This window comes from Hesperophylax consimilis, chromosome 8 (genome assembly GCF_061612785.1).
Source record: "Hesperophylax consimilis isolate HC1 chromosome 8, BYU_Hcon_1.0, whole genome shotgun sequence".
NCBI classification, from domain to species: Eukaryota; Metazoa; Arthropoda; class Insecta; order Trichoptera; family Limnephilidae; genus Hesperophylax; species Hesperophylax consimilis.
This window is the reverse complement of record NC_142843.1, coordinates 7,140,480-7,157,846: the sequence shown is the minus strand read 5'-3', so window position 1 is coordinate 7,157,846 and position 17,367 is coordinate 7,140,480. Positions and strand designations below refer to the sequence as shown.

Sequence of the window (17,367 nt, the reverse complement as noted above, 5' to 3'; positions counted from 1 at the left end):
CTTCTTCCTATAAGGCTACCTGAAGAAAAATGTTTTTGAACATCGGTTGAGATGTGCCAAATACGCCCGAAAAATTCAGAAATCGTCTTCATCAATGTATCGTACCATCATTTTTTTAGGACTTGATGCATAAACCGGCATGATATACCGAAAAAAAGTATAAACTCCATTTATGTTATTTTTTTAATAGCCCTTCAAAACATCACTTTCTGTTTTGCCGAACCCTTTATTTGAACCGACCCTACGGACGTATTTGAAAATCTATTATCTTTTAATAAGAACGAAATTTGCATTTTAAATTTACGCTGCTTTATCATAAAATGTCTTCAAAAATTAGTGTTTTAAGCTAGTATTGCATTTTTGACAAAACCTACGATAGTTAGGTATAGGTACTTATGTAAAAAATACGGTAAATATTTACCCACGTCTCCCGTTTTTAATACGCATTTAAAAAAAACAATCATTTGATTCAACTCAATGACAATAAACAACAACTTTTTGCATTAACAATTTTGAAAAACATTGATATTTAATATTATTTACGAGAAAATTTTCCGTACGACACACCATTTTGACAGAACACCGATATGAACATCGCGCATATTTTGCGTTTGTTTGTAGGCGCAGTGTAGAAAACACGAAACACATAATCGGCATAATAGATAATTATTCGAGATCGCTGGCCACGCTCCCGTTAACTATTAGGCGAAATCTTTAGTTATCATAAACAAACCTATAATAACCCAACCTAACCTAACCAAACCTAACCTAATTTAATCTTACCTATAATAATCTAATCTAACCTCTTCTAACTTAACCTATAATAACCCAACCTAACCTAACCTAACCTATCCTAATTTAACATATAATAATCCAACCTAACCTAACCTAATCTAACATATAATAATCCAACCTAACCTATCCTTATGTAACCTATAATAACCCAACCTAATCTAACCTAAACTGTAATTTATTTAAAAAAAACGTTGTTAACCTTTAAATATTAAGAAACTAAATTCATATGGTGTTTGGGACCAAATTTGGTGGCCTAATAATTAAGGGGTGCCTGGCCAGCGATCTCGAATTGTCTATTATGCCGATTATGTTTTTCATGTTTTCTACACTGCCTACAAACAAACGTGAATTATGCGCGATGTTCATATCGGTGTTCTGTCAAAATGGTGTGTCGTATGGATTGTTAATTATTTACGTAAATAATATTAAAAATCAATGAATCAAATGATTGTTTTTTTATGCGGATTAAAAACGGGGGACGTAGGTAAATAATTACCAAAAAACCCTTTTCCTGTTATTCTTAATTACCTTTTATGTGAGTGTCGGACTACCGCCTGGAGCCCGTGGGCAATTTAATCCCAATTGGGATATATTGTGAGGCTAAAGAGAGTGGGGAGAAAGGAGATGGGAAAATGGTAAGTTGGGGAGGACCTGGTTATTTCGATCTGGGGCATAAGTTCTAACTTTCATGTTAACAAACCAGTAAGTTCGTGGTTTAACCTTTCCTTGCCGGTGGTTTCAACCGAGCCGACATAGTCTCTAATGACTAAAATATCTCTGTAAGCATACTTAACACAGATTTCATATTTTAGGCATACATTCCGCAATACATTTATTTCGTGGATGAAATAATTGCTATCCATAAATATTTACCGAGTGTGAAGCACCGCAGCGCGAGTAATTTTTTAACACCGTAAAGGAAGGGTTAATACTGGCTTATGACGTGGCGCGGCGGAACAAACGTTGTTTAAGAGACAGACTAGGTAAGTACCTAACGTTTAGAATCCGAATGGCGGACTTTCAACAAAAAGAGAGTTTAAATTAATAAAATACTTCGTTTTTACCATTTTTATTGTTTATTACCAACATGTTTCATGAGCAACGCTCACTTCTTCAGGGTTTAAAAAAAAATTAAAAAACCCTGAAGAAGTGAGCGTTGCTCATGAAACATGTTGGTAATAAACAATAAAAGTGGTAAAAACGAAGTATTTTATTAATTTCAATTAAAATGGTGCCACAAAATAAGTTTGCTGTGTTAGAAGAAAAAAGAGAGTTGTTTATATTAAAACATATTTTTGATACATCAAGTGTTTGCGAAATTCTAGAAAGTGTTTGTGAAATCAAGTGAAATTTTTAATAGTGCCAATGTATTTACAAAAAATGCTTATCATTCGGTCGGTCCTCGAAATTTTTTCAGTAACTATAAACTATGCAAAAAAATTCCTCAATTACAGAATTTAATTTTTTTCCGGGGGGCTGTATTATTGCATCACTTATACCCGAGCATAACAATTGAAATTAGTTATCCGCGATTAAATCAACACACGATTTTTGTCAATATTTGCTTACGATGTGTTTGAAATGTGCAGACAAGCACATAAATTAAATTACTCGATAATACCACATAGACCACAGATGTCTCGTCACAATAACTATTGTAAAATTTTATTCATAATTAAGCTAGTATTAATTATTCTGTTATTAGATCTATAAAACATGGAGTTCGATTAAATCTATAACATTATCACAAATTCAAACACACTGATTCAATTTATAAACAATTATTTTTAAAAAATTACTATTTACGGTTGTGATTCTGTCTGTTATTCTGGTTTAAAGAACTCTGGAACTTGGATTTAATTTGAATTTAAGTGTCATTTTCTGAATTGGAAATGATTGTTAAAAATGTTCAAATAAGCGATAAAATAAACACCAACATTATTAAATTTTAATGAATTATTTAATAATCCAATATTTGAAGTGTGTAATTCTTTTGTTTGATTTTATGACAGATTTTGTAATTAAAATTATATAAATTAATATTGAAATCAATAAAACGCCTATTTACCCAATAACAATATTCCAGCTACGATTTTAAAAATTTCAATAGAAAATGTTGGTGAATTTAACTGTGAAGGCAGTAAATATAGGTACATAACTATTTTTTTTTCGATTAACGATATAACAAGCAAATCGTTATTCGACATTTTATTTGATTTTAAGTAATCGCTAAATATGATTTAAACTATGTTATGATCGTAAGTTAGAATGATACGTCAATACGAGAGCACGCCAAAAAATTGCTCTGCAAAAAATATTTAAAATTATGGTTAACATTGGTTAAATATACTCGTCATTGAATATCTGTGGAACAGTAATGAAACTTTACATTATTCTAGTTAAAACGGCCAAGTAAAACAAATTTAAAGCGATAAAAAAATATTTTAAACCTGTGAAGTAAGCACAGTGAATAAAGTGTTGTCGCAAATAAAAAATCAAACAACACATTTGACAGTTCCTCAATATATCGATAAAATCTCCAGTATACCGGTGATAGCTATGTGGATTAAGCCGCAGACGTCGCTCGTTTCCATCCCAGTCCCGAAGGAACAGAGTTCGCTCCTCGCCGAAACCAAAAGATTTTTTAATTTTAGTAATTATTAAATAAATCATTTATCATTATTAAATAAAATCCAAAAATGTATACGAATACAAAACAAATATACAGAAGCTGAATCAATAAATACCCTAATAAAATAAACGCTAATAATTACAAAATGGACTGCTATAGTTGCGATAATATTACTAGTCCAAAAAGAGCATAAAATATATATGCATTTCATTACACCTGCACAAATAGCACCGCAGAAAAATTTAAAAAATATCAAAACCACTCGGAGACAACAGGAAATGTAAAGAATGTAAAACATTGGATCCTAAAATTCAACCGCTATCCAATTACACTCCTCCGTCTAGCAAGAACTTTCGGCCTACAAATAAAACCGATTCAAAATACACTGAAAACCCAAAAAATATGAATTACATTATAAACTACGTCGACAAAAAATTCGATGAAATTAAAACAGTAATTTTAAACAAGACAGAAACGGAATCTGCAGACACTAAAACATTGCTTCAATTTATAAGCGACCAATTCGATAAATTGATAAAATCTATTGAAAAAATTCCACAATTAGAAAAACAAATATCGGAAATAAAAAATCTAGAACAAAAAACATTGAATTCAAAAGTATCGTAGTAAAAACATCAGAGATGGAACAGGCAACACTGGAAAATTTTTTAGAAATATCAGGTATCCAAGATCATAATCCTAAAATGACAACAAAAATAGTACAAGAAATAACTGCTGCGTGCGGAGTTCAAACTGAAAACACATAAATTTTGAATGTAAATCGCATCCAACATCGCCGACCAAACCACCCACCAAAAATAACTTTCAAAATAAATAACAAAAATAAAATTTATGCGATACTATCATCAAGAAGAGGTTTCACCACTAATGTAATAAACCATCCCGGAAAACAAAAGAAAATATATTGGAGAAGTAATGACGCTATACTACAAGGAACTAATGTGAAAATTAAAAATAACGCAAAAATAATTGACTACAAATTTGTATGGTTCCATAGAGGCCAACTACTAACTAGGAAGACCCCGTAAGACAAAATTTTCAAAATTAAACATTGTGATGAAATAAATAAACTGACATAAACACAACACCACACCTAACAACACTTCATATCATATACTTACTCAATACTCAAAACTGATTACACGGAATGTATAGATTCGGACAACCAACACTAATTACTGTGTACGTACAAACAAATTTAATATATCGACAAAAACTTCACAAAAGAAAAAAAATAGAATCAAAATATTACACCAAAACATTAGGTCGATTAATTAAATTTTTGATGAATTTACGATATACCTATAACAGCTTGATAATAATTTTGATATAATTGTGTTGACAGAATGCTGGTTGAGTGAAAAATATATACCAAAAACAATCGAAAACCATAACACCACACAAAAAACACGAAAATCAAAATTATGGTGTAGTTATGTACATAAAATAAAATAAAATAAACACAATCGTCCAAAAAATACACACCATAGACTCCAACTGGATACAAATAACATATGAAAACGAAACGTGTATTCTTGCAATGTACAGATCTCCATCCAAAAGCACATTACAAATTTCCTAACTGCACTTAACAATAATTTTAAAAAACTCAACACAAATAAAAATATCATCATCATTGGAGACCTAAACATAAACATCTTACAAAACGGACACCCACAAAACATAGAATACCTAATACAACTTGCACAGCATGGACTGGAGCCAATGATAAATGTTCCAACACGACTCACACAAAACACAAAAAGTTGTATAGATCATATAATGATAAAAATAAAAATAAAACTAAAAACCAAAACCGTAGTACTTGAAAGCACTATCACAGATCACTAGATGAATATGATAGCAATAGACGCCGAACACACAAAACCTAAATAACGTAAAATATTCACAAAACAAATAATTAACTACTAAAACTTGAATGAAAAACTCCGAAAAATAGATTGGAGTACAATATACCAAATAATGAACGTAGAAGAGGCATGTGATAAATTTAATACCATGTTAGCACAAGAAATAAATAACGACACTAAGCTAAAACAAGTAAAACTCACACATAAAGCAAAAAAAATTAACAAAAAATACAAATACAGAAACTATAGCAAATCATGTGAATAACTTCTTCGCAAATGTAGGAAATTTTTTAGCGAACCGTAAAACAACCATACTAGTAAAACACTGCCGATTACATATGGAGTTCCACAAGGAAGCATACTAGGGCCCGTTCTTTTTACTATTTACATAAATGAACTTTACAGCATGAAAATAGACGGTGTGATATTTAGTTATGCTGACGAAAAAATTTTACTATATAAATCTAAGGATTGGAATAATATATATATCGTAGCGAATTTGGCAATCTCGCAAGTGAAAACATGACTAGACTCTCATACTTATACTAAACATATCGAAAACAAAATTCACAATATACAGTATAGATACCACGGGACAGCCAAAAAACAATACAAACACCATAAAAATACACGAATGTTTGAACACAACATCTGCGATTGCCCTCCTCTAGAAAAAACGGAACAAATAAAGTATTTTGGAATCATAGTTGACCATAACCTTAGATGGATACTTATTTATTTTACGCCTATTATATATATATTCAATAATTTAACAATTTTTATAAAATTACACTCAGGTAGTGCATTCATAGTGCAGGAAACGACTGTTTAAAATATTTGCACAAAAATAAATATAAAGTAAAAATATTATTTAATTTGATACACACAGTATGTAGTTACAAAATATAAAAAATAAAAACACAAAATATTTTTTTTCTTTCAGCCGACAAAAAAATGTTAATGTGTTAGTCAATTTAAATAGCGTTATCAAAATATTCCCCTACATGAAAAAAACTTCAATAAGGTATGCTTATATAATGAAATTGATGTACTAAACATGTCAACAACATCGGAGTATTTGATTCCTAGCTGTTGAATCCGTTGCATAGGAATGTAATATTGGGACGTCGATGTAGAATTGCTACAATAATATGGTTGGTACAGTCTTGTAACTGACCTGCTTGGGATATGAAAAGAGATTACATATAATAAATGAGGGGTATCAAATTATACAAATAGGTTAAATCGGAAATGATTCTACGATCAGATAATTTTATTAAATTTAATGAACAAAGTACGTTATCGTAATTTAGGCATTCTCTAGGAATGCCCATTTTAAAATTTACATATCTTAAAAATTTATTTTGGATTCTTTCAATCACATGTGAATGAACCTCATAATTTGGGGACCAAACCGTGAAATTGTATTCTATGTGACTCCTTACTAGTGACATACATAACGTTTTTACAGTATTGACATTATTGAAATCACTAGATACCCTTAAAATAAATCCCAACACTTTCAAAGCTTTATTGGTTATTATTTAGATATGCTTGATAGAGTTTCGTGTCAAACCAAATACCCAAGTCGTTAATTTCCGAGACAGATACTAACGACATATTGTTAATAGAATAATCAAAAAATATTTGATTCTTTATTCGATAAAACCTCATAATTTGACATTTTGTTAAGTTGTAAGTGGTTATCATGACACCATATAATAAATCTCAACAAGTTATTTAACAATATATGGCAATCGTTAATGTTTCTGATTGCTTTGAATAATTTCAGGTTTACTGCAAACATTAATACTTGAATATCATTAAACATTTTTGTTATTTGTTTTTGGGGTGTTATGCCGTGTTGCGCTAACTCCTTCTTTAGCCAACGTTTCAGACAACGTTACAGTGTCCATCATCAGGGCAGATGTGTATACATCTGCCCTGATAATGGACGTAACACGACAAAACACACCCAAAACAAATAACAAAAATACTTTTGGCCTTGAAAATCTTAAATCATTTCATTGAATTTAATATATATAACACATCATTAACAAAAAATAAAAACAGGATTGGACCTGAATGTGAATACTTCACATCAAACAAATCACAAATAAACTCCTCAAAACAATTCACATTTTCCTAAACATAAGAAACATATTACAAAACAATTGTGGAACATTGAATTATTGCTTAGGGAGGAGCAGTAAACTCGGCTATCGATTCATTAGAAATCGCACAGAAAACGATCTTAACGGTAATACTAAAAAAACATAGACTGACTGATACAGACCAAATATTTAACAGCTCTGACGTACTAGACGTACGCCAATTAGACAAGCGTACAAAGAAAACATAAAAATCCCACGGTAAATACAAGCTTTGGACAAAGACACTATGAATACCATGCTAAAAAAACTTTCAATAGTCTAACACTTGGAAATAAAATTGAGGAAAACAAAAATAAATTCAGACACAAAATTACACAATGGATTAAAGATCAAAAAACAATATCACCAAAATTTCAGATAAAATAATAAAACCTACACGTAACACACAAAACCAATATAATTCACACATCGCTCGCAAACACACAATATATAATATAAATATACCGATTCTTTACTTTATTTCATTTTATTTAAAATTTATTTTAATTTTAAATCTAAATTTTAAGTTAATCTTATGTTTAATATATATTTTCTATAAATGTATTATGAATATTTTTTGTGCTATAAAATGCAGGCCTCAGCAAGGGTAAGCCACTCAGTGAGGCCAACATTACTAAATTTTAATAAGAAATGTAAAATAGTATAAAATAGTAGTAGTAATAATTAAATATATACATATATGTATACATATAAATATATATGTTCAAAATATCTCACCTTAATGTCTCTACACCACCCCTAACGTATTTTTAACAATATCGAATACAAATATTACAGAAACCCTATGAAAAACGTGAAATAAATGTTTTTTTGTGTTTAGTTCGAAGAAATTTTCGTAACAAAAGGAAAATAAATGATTTCATTCATTAGCATGAACTCTGGCCGTTTGCAAAATTCTTACTAAACCCATAGAAAATATCAGTCCAACGATGTCCAGAAACAGTAATTTTTTGATTATCTTTAAAATTGAAAATGTTTGTTTTTGAAAGGTTAAAGCAAATATTTTTACTAATACTTTAAGTTTTCTAAATCCTTTTACAAATCCTACAACTAAAATATACCGTATTTGTTACGGGTGAATGATAGGGGTAATGATACGGGTCATTAAAAAATGATAGTTAATTGAATGAAATGATTGAACTTGATTTTTTTTATGCGAGTACCACACAAGAGTCCCAATTGCTTGAGCTAGTGAGACTAGGGTATCCCTTAGTTGGCTGAAGGTATTAGGGAGTGGAAAAAGATGAGGAAGAGGAAGCTGAAAAAGTACTTGACCATTCAGATCTGGTCACCAAATATTAGTAAAGCCATTTAAAGCGATGTTTAGATTCTGATTTGTGGTAAAGTATCTCTCTTGAACGGAGTTATCATCCTGGAACGTGCGCATGTATAGTATATTATATTATTTTAAATGAAGTAGTGAAATAACGAAAATTAATTTAGTAAAAAAATTGTTTCACAGGTCGGGATTTGAACCCGCCACGATTTGAACCTGCCGCGATTTGAACCCGCCGCCTCTGGATTTATAGGCAAGGATCGTAACCACTCGTCCACGGAGGCCCTCATTAGTTAATCAATAGTTTATTCAGTCCGTGCAGTGCATTTGGTTGAGACGCTTGTAATTGAAACTGAAGTTGAATTACCCGCTCGTACTAATTATTAATATTATCAATCATGGAGTTTCTCCTCCAAGGACGAAATGCCATAGTGACCGGAGGGGCCTCAGGAATTGGCTTGTCCTGTGTGAAGGAGCTGCTGAAAGCGGGTGTTTCAGTACGTATATTGTTTTCATTTTTATCTGCGGTATTAATTCTAATATGATTGTAGAGAAATTAACTGGGTGTTTTTTTCCGGTCAAGGTCGGAATAAGTCTCTTCAAGATATTGGTAAAATCACATATTGTCAGATACTTATTTAAAAATAATTATTTCGGTGGTGTGTCTTTGCGTCTCTGTGTCTCATTGTCTCTATGCCTCTGTGTCTCTGTATTTCTGTGTCTCTGTGTATTTGTGCTTCTGTGTCTCTGTATTTCTGGGTTTCTGTATTTCTGTGTCTCTGTGTCTCCGTGTCTTTGTGTTTCTGTATTTCTGTGTCTCTGTATTTCTGTGTCTCTGTGTATTTGTGCTTCTGTGTCTCTGTATTTCTGTGTCTCTGTGTATTTGTGCTTCTGTGTCTCTGTATTTCTGGGTTTCTATATTTCTGTGTCTCTGTGTCTCCGTGTCTTTGTGTTTCTGTATTTCTGTGTCTCTGTATTTCTGGTTCTCTGTGTCGCTGTGTCTCTGTGTCTCTGTATCTCTTTATCTATATATTTCAGGTAAGCGATAAAGTAATTACGAAAGTAATTTTTATATTGATTTAATAATTTTTACTTTGTTTCATTACTTTGGTAGTAAGTACTTGTAGGTACCTTAGTTTTATTTATTGCTTGATCCCGTCCTATTTAACATTGACTGGCAATCTATGGTTGCACTACTTAATTTACCATTAAGTGTACTCGTATATCTGTGCTGAGGTCAAGAGTAGCGGCCAATTATTACCAAGAGTAGTGCTAGTTATATTTCACATATGTGGTATTCATTCCTTGCCATACAGCTTATTGTGTGCGTGGATAGCACCAAGTTTGTATGCTTTGTACGCTGATTTTTTAAAGAGCTCTCAAATAGATAAACAAGCCAGAGAACCCACTTTTATGTTCGGGGGCTTAGAATCACAGAAGCCTAACTACAAAAATTGGTGAGTTTGGTTTCGGTAATTCCATAATAATATTTATTAGTGACACGAAACACTAACTCGTGTATACAGCCGTTTCAGAAATACAGTTGGGCATACAGGTGGGTATATGAGTATTTCAATCTTTATTTGCGTTTATCTATACTATGTTTTTGTAGATAGGCGGCCCCTGTGATCCTAAAACCCCGTGTTCACGGCGGGAGCAAGTTTGGCAAAAATAGAATTAATGTATTGTGTGTATTTTTATTCTGTTTTTTAAACACCTCACTAGGAAAACATGTGTTGAAGTGTTCAATATTTTAGTTAATGCCTAATTCATACGAGGGCAGGACAATATTGTATTGTCACAGCTCCGGACACAATGTTTTGGCTTTTCGATGACGATGGAAAACAAAAAAAATTATGTATGCAGACACAAATGTGTAAGTGTTTTCAATGCTTTTAGTCCTAGAGTTCTGGCTTTAGAGTCTATTGTATTTTATAGTACGTGTTTTGCTGCGCTTTAGTTATTTTATTCGATTAAAAAAGGAGTAATTTAACAACAATAGAAATAATGAATAGAGATCCCATTGTTATAATTTACGACCAAATTTAGGGTTGTGACCCCAAAGTTGCGGACCGCTGACTAAAAATACAGTATTGTATGTTAAGCGCACTTGAGGAGAAATAACAAAAAATGCGCCACACAAATATAATAATAATAATTACTATGATAACTATCAACATAAATCATTTTAATTATCCGGTTAATTACCCACACAGGCTCAATTTTGCCATTAACGTTAGTTTTGTATTTCTGTATTATATTCATTTGTAGGTATGTCAAATATTATAACAATATATTTTGTTTTAACAAAAATATAATTTATTAATAAATTAATTAATTTCATGAAAACATTACATAGTAAAATACGAAAAATATCTTTCTCACCGTCAAGGGAAACAGTGTGACAATAATTTTATAAATTATTTTCTGTTGTTTGCATTGCTTTTTACCGAAATTCTATAATATTTAATGAATGTTTACATATATAAAATTAACTTTATAGAAATGCGCCATCTTGGATTTCAACACAGTGTTAGGAGAGAAGAGTAAGGATGAAATCGCTGCGGAATTTGGACAAGATAGAGTGATATTTGTACCATGTGACGTCAGCAGCCAAGAATATTTTGGAAATGCCGTGAAGACCGTTCGAGAAAACTTTCAGTTCGAGATTTTCGTCAATAATGCGGGATTATTGTTTGAACGAAACAACTGGGAGAAACTTGTTAAAACCAACGTGGTAAGTCGTTCAATTTAATTAATGATATGTGAACAATGTAGTTTATATCTTTATATAATCTAATCGATTTAACTGGAAGTTAGAAATTTAGTCCTAGGCTGCCTCTTCGTACGCAAGTTGTTTCCCGTAATCCGCTCACGTAAGTAATTTATCCCAAAATTACCAATGTAAGCGATGCTGTAAGTCTACAGAAGTCGTGAGACGTCTAATCTCACAGCATATGAAATCTTGTTTTTTACTATATGAATTTAAATATTATTAGAATAAGTGAATAAGTACATTATTAACCTCCAAAAACAATCTAAAAAATAACACTAGTTAGAACTCAAATAAGAACTACGAAAACAAATGTAAACGGAAAGAAAATTTTCTGATTCCAGAAAGTAAAGAGATATAATTTATTGTTTAGGTGGAAAAAAGCTTTCGAAAAATGAGCATCCTTCTTTCTAATTATAGGTTTTCAATCCAATCCTTTCTAATCTCACAACGTTTCTGTTTATAAGATTACGTATTTGAATTTGAAGTCAATTGCTGCCATCTGACTGTATAAAAGTAATGAACTCCTTTTAATTCCGCTGTTAACGGAACAAAACCACGTGCAAAATTGTTTCTCTCAAGCCAACACATATTCCAATACTTTATTTGGGCCTTTTCGTATTCATTAAAAAACTCGTGTAATTTTGACAGCGGAAAATCATTATGTACAAGAAGCCGTCTTACCGCACATAAAATTACGGGTGTGGCGGTCGCTGTGAGCACTTTCGTAAGTTGAACATCCGAACAACTTCCGTGAGCATTATTATTGTGAGAAACTTATCAAATTCTTATGTAGGTCGTAAATTTTACTTATAAGTGTAAAGCCAGCCGTACCGTATACTTTCCGCATGATTGGATCGCGGCACCACAAAGATTAGGAACCTCTGCTTTGTTTCAATATTGAAATTTTTGATCTTGTGTTTACGAACCGTAAATGCAATTGTTTAATATTTTATATTAACATAAGACATGTTGCAATAAAAAGTAAAACGTGTAATAAATACAATAACAAACTACCCACCTGCTTGTAAACGCTGAAAATAATATAATGTAGAAAACTTGATTTGATTATAAATTCGTTATTTTATTTTATTATCGCTAATTTTGAATTGATTTCTTTACTAGTTTGTATTGACCCGACTAAGTTCCATTTGTTTGACCAACCGTTACATTTGACGTAGTCAAAAATCGACGTTCAGAGCCATTTCGGTTTCTTAAGAGGAAGCTACAAGCTAAAAGTGTTATATTCTTGGTATACCTTATATTGTAGGTAATAGGCATTACAATCGCTTGACAAACGGAGTCTAGAAATGTTCGATTTCAAGCACAAAACTGGTTTTTATTTATTTTGTAAATAATTTTATAAGAAAGCAAAAAAGTTAATCAAGCGAAACTGTCACAGATAATCTTAGCTATAATACTGTATTTTTTAAAGTTGTTTCCTTTATGCGTTCATACATTTTATTGAAAAATATATTTTTTAGTAGTTTACATTTATATTTTTCATTGAGTAATTTATTTTTTTATTTGTATTCTACTCAAACGCAACGATAGAAAAAACTTCAGTTTATCTAAATCGTATTTCTTGGTATTCATAATGTACACTAATTCGTTATAAAGATTAATCAAAATAGTGATTTAGCATTAAGCTTCACCTTAATATTGAAATGGTCTCGGTTAACTTTCAAATGTAAAAAAATGAAAATGGCGCTGATTATAGATTTGTGGCGATGTCACGGTGTGTCAAACAACTGACACTTAGTTAAAAAAACAATGTTTTTTTGTTTATTTCAGAATGGTTGTATCATAGGCTGTACTCTGGCGATGGAGTACATGGGAAAGAATCGTGGGGGTCTCGGTGGCTGTGTGGTCAATATGTCTTCCTTATTAGGGGTGTCGCCAGCCGCGTGGTGTCCGATATACTCCAGCACCAAGCATGCGGTTACCGCTTACACAAGGAGTTTGGGGGTATGCTATTTTCTGATACAAGCTATGGTACTTTCTAATGCCAACGAATCAGTTGAGGATTTGTTAGGAACTCACCGCACTTGCCTTGATTTTATGGTATTTTAAACCTTAAAAATGCTCCTAACATACTAAAATAAATTTTATTCGCTTGAAAAGGAAATAAGGTCAATACTATTCCAGCTTTTCGTTTGGTCACTTGTAAAAAATGTTAAATTATCGAAGGAAGCAAACACTTTGTGGCTTGACATTATTACACAAATTAAAGAATAACTTTGTTTTAAACCATTTTATTACATTTATAGACGTCGACCGGTTTCGGTTGAACTCAACCTTCATCAGGACAGTACAAATATAAACTAAAATATAATACAGAGGAAGATTATTAGGTAAACAATAAAGAAAGAGAAAGTATGTAAATGTGAGGGAGAGAGCATCAGGGCAGCGGAGTAGGTAGTGGGGTCGGGGAGGGGTGGGAATTACCCAGGGAGAAAGGAAACATCTTTTAAAGATGTTTCCTTTAAATCCCATCTTTAAAAGATGTTTCCTTTCTCCCTGGGTTCAATATTACACTTTGACGATTCAATATTACACTTTGAAGTATTACTCAGCAAGTTTTTTTTAATATATATTCATCCTAGTTTGTGGAAAAGTCAATAGATGTCGGACATTAAAATTAAAATGGATATATTTATCCAAGACACTTAACAGCTCCCAAACTGTTGCCAATTTACGAAAAAGTGCAAGAAACTAGATCGAAGATTTAAGTGTTCATTTTTTTCTGGCTTGTTTCAGGCTCTCACCCTTGAAGGTTGTTCTATTAAAATGGTAAAAAAATGTGAAATGCAGTTCTGTCACTTACAACATAAATATATTTTATATCGATTTCTATGTTCAATTGAAACACTGATTTCAGCCTGTCGGTATATTATACGCATATATACAAAAAGTAGAAGCGGGAAATCGGAGAGTCGCATTTCGATTATTTGCTACCACTTTTTTGACTCGAGCTTTCGTTTTCGAGCAAATCGAGTCCGAAGTAGAAATTTAAAAAAAAATTCCAGTTCCAAAAGATTTTTTAACCCTTTAGTTGCCGAAAAAATGAAAACCGTAAAAAAATTAAATGTTCAGATTATAAAAAAAAGAAGCTTTTTGTGGTTCCGTATGTGATGTAGATTAACCAATTTCCCTCTCGTGCTACGAGTTTCTGGACGCCGTGTATAATATATATTTAATCTTGTAGGGACCAATTTACTGGAAAAAGACCGGAGTGAGAGTGTTATCTCTATGTCCAGGACCTACCTCAACGACTGGCCCCGTCGGAGATTATATTGAGGATGGAGACGAAGATATGAATAAAGACATGAAGCAGACGATTCAAGAGCATGGAAACTTTCAAGAGTAAGGACGGGTTGTTTCGGAGAATCTGAACAGTTTATCAAATTTCAGCGTTCATTTTCAAGTTCTGTGAAAGATTTTTTCAAGTTCTGTTTTTATTTCAGTTTTGAAAAGCAACTAGCCTACAATGATATAAAAACAGAACTTGAATAAGTCTTCCACAGAACCCGAAAATGAACGTTGAAATTTGATGAATTGTTCAAATTCTCGGAAACAACCCGTCCTAAGTATGGCATTTGACATTCTGTTAAACAATCCTTCAAATAGTCGAAACGGTTTGTATTCGATATCAAACACGATTCCGTGACGCTTGATCCCCTGAAAGTTGCCCCCCCCGACAGTTGACCCCCCGGAAAATTCCCAGTTGATCCATCGGACACTTGATCCTAAAGGATTATTTCTATACCTATTATTAACAATAGTGATGTGTTCCCGAAGGAGTATCCGAGGAGGATATACGGCCGAATAACAAAGTACGACATAACCTTTTAATGACTCCATATCGCTTTTTAAAGGTGTGTTTAGTTGTCATTTTGATGAAATATCATGGAACCGCAAACCTACATATACTTATATCTACCGGCGGCGTTTTGAGGTATAAAACGGCGTTATTGTAAAAAGAAATTATAGCGAATTTTCACTTAAAACGCTTGCAGATATAGTATGCAGATATGCAGAAGGTAAGTATATCAAATTTTGTTATACGTCCTATTTCTCTCTGCATACTTACATTAACAATGAGGAAGTAAGTCGGTAATAGTCAACTGGTAGAGGAATCTACTGTGGGATCAACTGTCCGGGAGATCAAGTGTCCAGGAGATCAACTGTCAGGGGTCAACTGGCGAGAGATCAAGAGTCGGGTCATCATCAAACAGGGAAATCAATAATTTCAAAAACATATTCCTTCGGTAAACTTGTCGACAAAAATGCCAAAGCCAAAATTGAGCAAACAGAGAAAAAATGTCCATATTACGTTACATCAATTTAGTTTTTATTTTAAAATATTTTGTGTAAGTTAATTTTGATCAACGTTTCAAGCTATTACGTATTAACGACTTCATTGTAATTTCGAAAAGTTTTCTTTTTGCTTGTATTGTTTATTTTTTAATATGTTGCTATTGAATAATACATTAACGATGTGTTGGTTATTCCAGATCGGAAGCAGTAGCAAAAGCCCTGGTTACCATAATAAAATCAGGAGAAAATGGGTCTCTTTGGGCTGCCACTGGAGGAAAACCGGCTTACGAGTTGGATATACCAGATTTAGAAGGATTGAGAAAGAAGAAAGTTTAATAAAAAATAACATACTTTATGTTGGATTTAATTACATTATTGACGAATAAATTCTGAATATTTTTTAACATTTTATTTTCGGTGTAAAATAATTTGAAATATAATACTGAAAATTAAATTTATAAAAGATTTTTACTGAACTATCCTGCATAACGAGTATGGACTGAAATCATAGATAGTCTAATTAAAAGAGAAAAGCATTCTCGAACCCTCCTAGTGCCAACAATATGGTCACTTCGTTTGCCACTAGCTCATCGAAATGATACCCAGATTTCGGTGACCGGGTAAATCATCAAAATGATAATTGTGATTTAAGATTTTCACGGCCAAAAGTATTTTTGTTATTTGTTTTTGGGATGTTATGCCGTGTTGCGCTAACTCCTTCTTTAGCCAACGTTTCGGACAGCATTGCAGTGTCCATCATCAGGGCAGATGTGTGTGATGTGCAAACGTTGGCTAAAGAAGGAGTTAGCGCAACACGGCATAACATCCCAAAAACAAATAACAAAAAAATGATAATTCATCACATATTTAAAAAGTTATATAAAGTCATGGAAAGTGATGAAACAAAAACTTTATTAACTGGGTTAAGTAGGTTAGGTTAGGTTATTTTTTTTAATGACTTTATATCACTTTTTAAAGGTGTGTTGAATAGTCACTGTGTTGAGTTAGCATGGAACCCCAGATTTCATGTACGAGCAAGTCTATATATTTGGATGTCAATAAAGTAACTTAGTACGTGGCCTTCCGTCTGCAATTTGCGACTTCTTCCTCTAAGACTACCTGATTTTAATTATCGGCCATACATCTTGGAAGAACTCTAGGATCAAATTCGTGAGGATATTGCCCCTATACCCATCGAGACGTGCCAAAATACGTCCGAAAAATTTAGAAATCGTCTTTATCAATGTATTGCTGCTGGGGGCAGTCATCTTTCTGACGGCATTTTCAGGAATTAACGCATAAAACGGCATGATGTACCAAATAAAATAAAATAAACCTCATTTCTGTAAGTTGAGTCGTTATTTTTTTAATAGCCCTTCAAAACTTCATTTTCTGTTTTGCCAAACCATATATTTCAACCGACCTTACGTTAAGTATTTGAAAATCTATTATTTATTAATAAGAGCGAAATTTGGATTTTAAATTTACGCTGCTTTGTTATAAAA

General features: G+C 32.2%; 2 protein-coding genes across 5 annotated transcripts in view; one reads left to right on the top strand and one right to left on the bottom strand.

The window, feature by feature from the left end:
- The window catches only part of LOC149421495 (glycine receptor subunit alpha-4-like), a 222,397-nt gene that overhangs the window by 145,876 nt on the left and 59,154 nt on the right, over positions 1-17,367 (bottom strand). The window lies entirely within an intron of this gene.
- LOC149421498 (15-hydroxyprostaglandin dehydrogenase [NAD(+)]-like) lies at positions 1,203-16,273 on the top strand. 2 transcript variants are annotated; one of them, XM_089634817.1, is made up of 5 exons: positions 1,203-1,430; positions 11,273-11,506; positions 13,337-13,510; positions 14,751-14,908; positions 16,060-16,273. In XM_089634817.1, exons 1-5 carry the CDS (start codon positions 1,428-1,430, stop codon positions 16,196-16,198), a joined length of 708 nt encoding a protein of 235 aa, XP_089490943.1. In that variant the 5' UTR covers positions 1,203-1,427; the 3' UTR covers positions 16,199-16,273. The 2 variants fall into 2 exon arrangements, with proteins under 2 accessions (XP_089490943.1, XP_089490942.1); XM_089634816.1 differs by lacking the exon at positions 1,203-1,430 and adding an exon at positions 8,966-9,266.

Excerpts from the sequence above, each read along its gene's own strand:
- LOC149421498 (XM_089634816.1), top strand. The coding sequence starts at position 9,168 with ATGGAGTTTCTCCTCCAAGGACGAAATGCCATAGTGACCGGAGGGGCC. Across the intron at positions 9,267-11,272 it reads TGCTGAAAGCGGGTGTTTCA|AAATGCGCCATCTTGGATTT; the intron begins GTACGTATATTG and ends TTAACTTTATAG. Across the intron at positions 11,507-13,336 it reads AACTTGTTAAAACCAACGTG|AATGGTTGTATCATAGGCTG; the intron begins GTAAGTCGTTCA and ends TGTTTATTTCAG.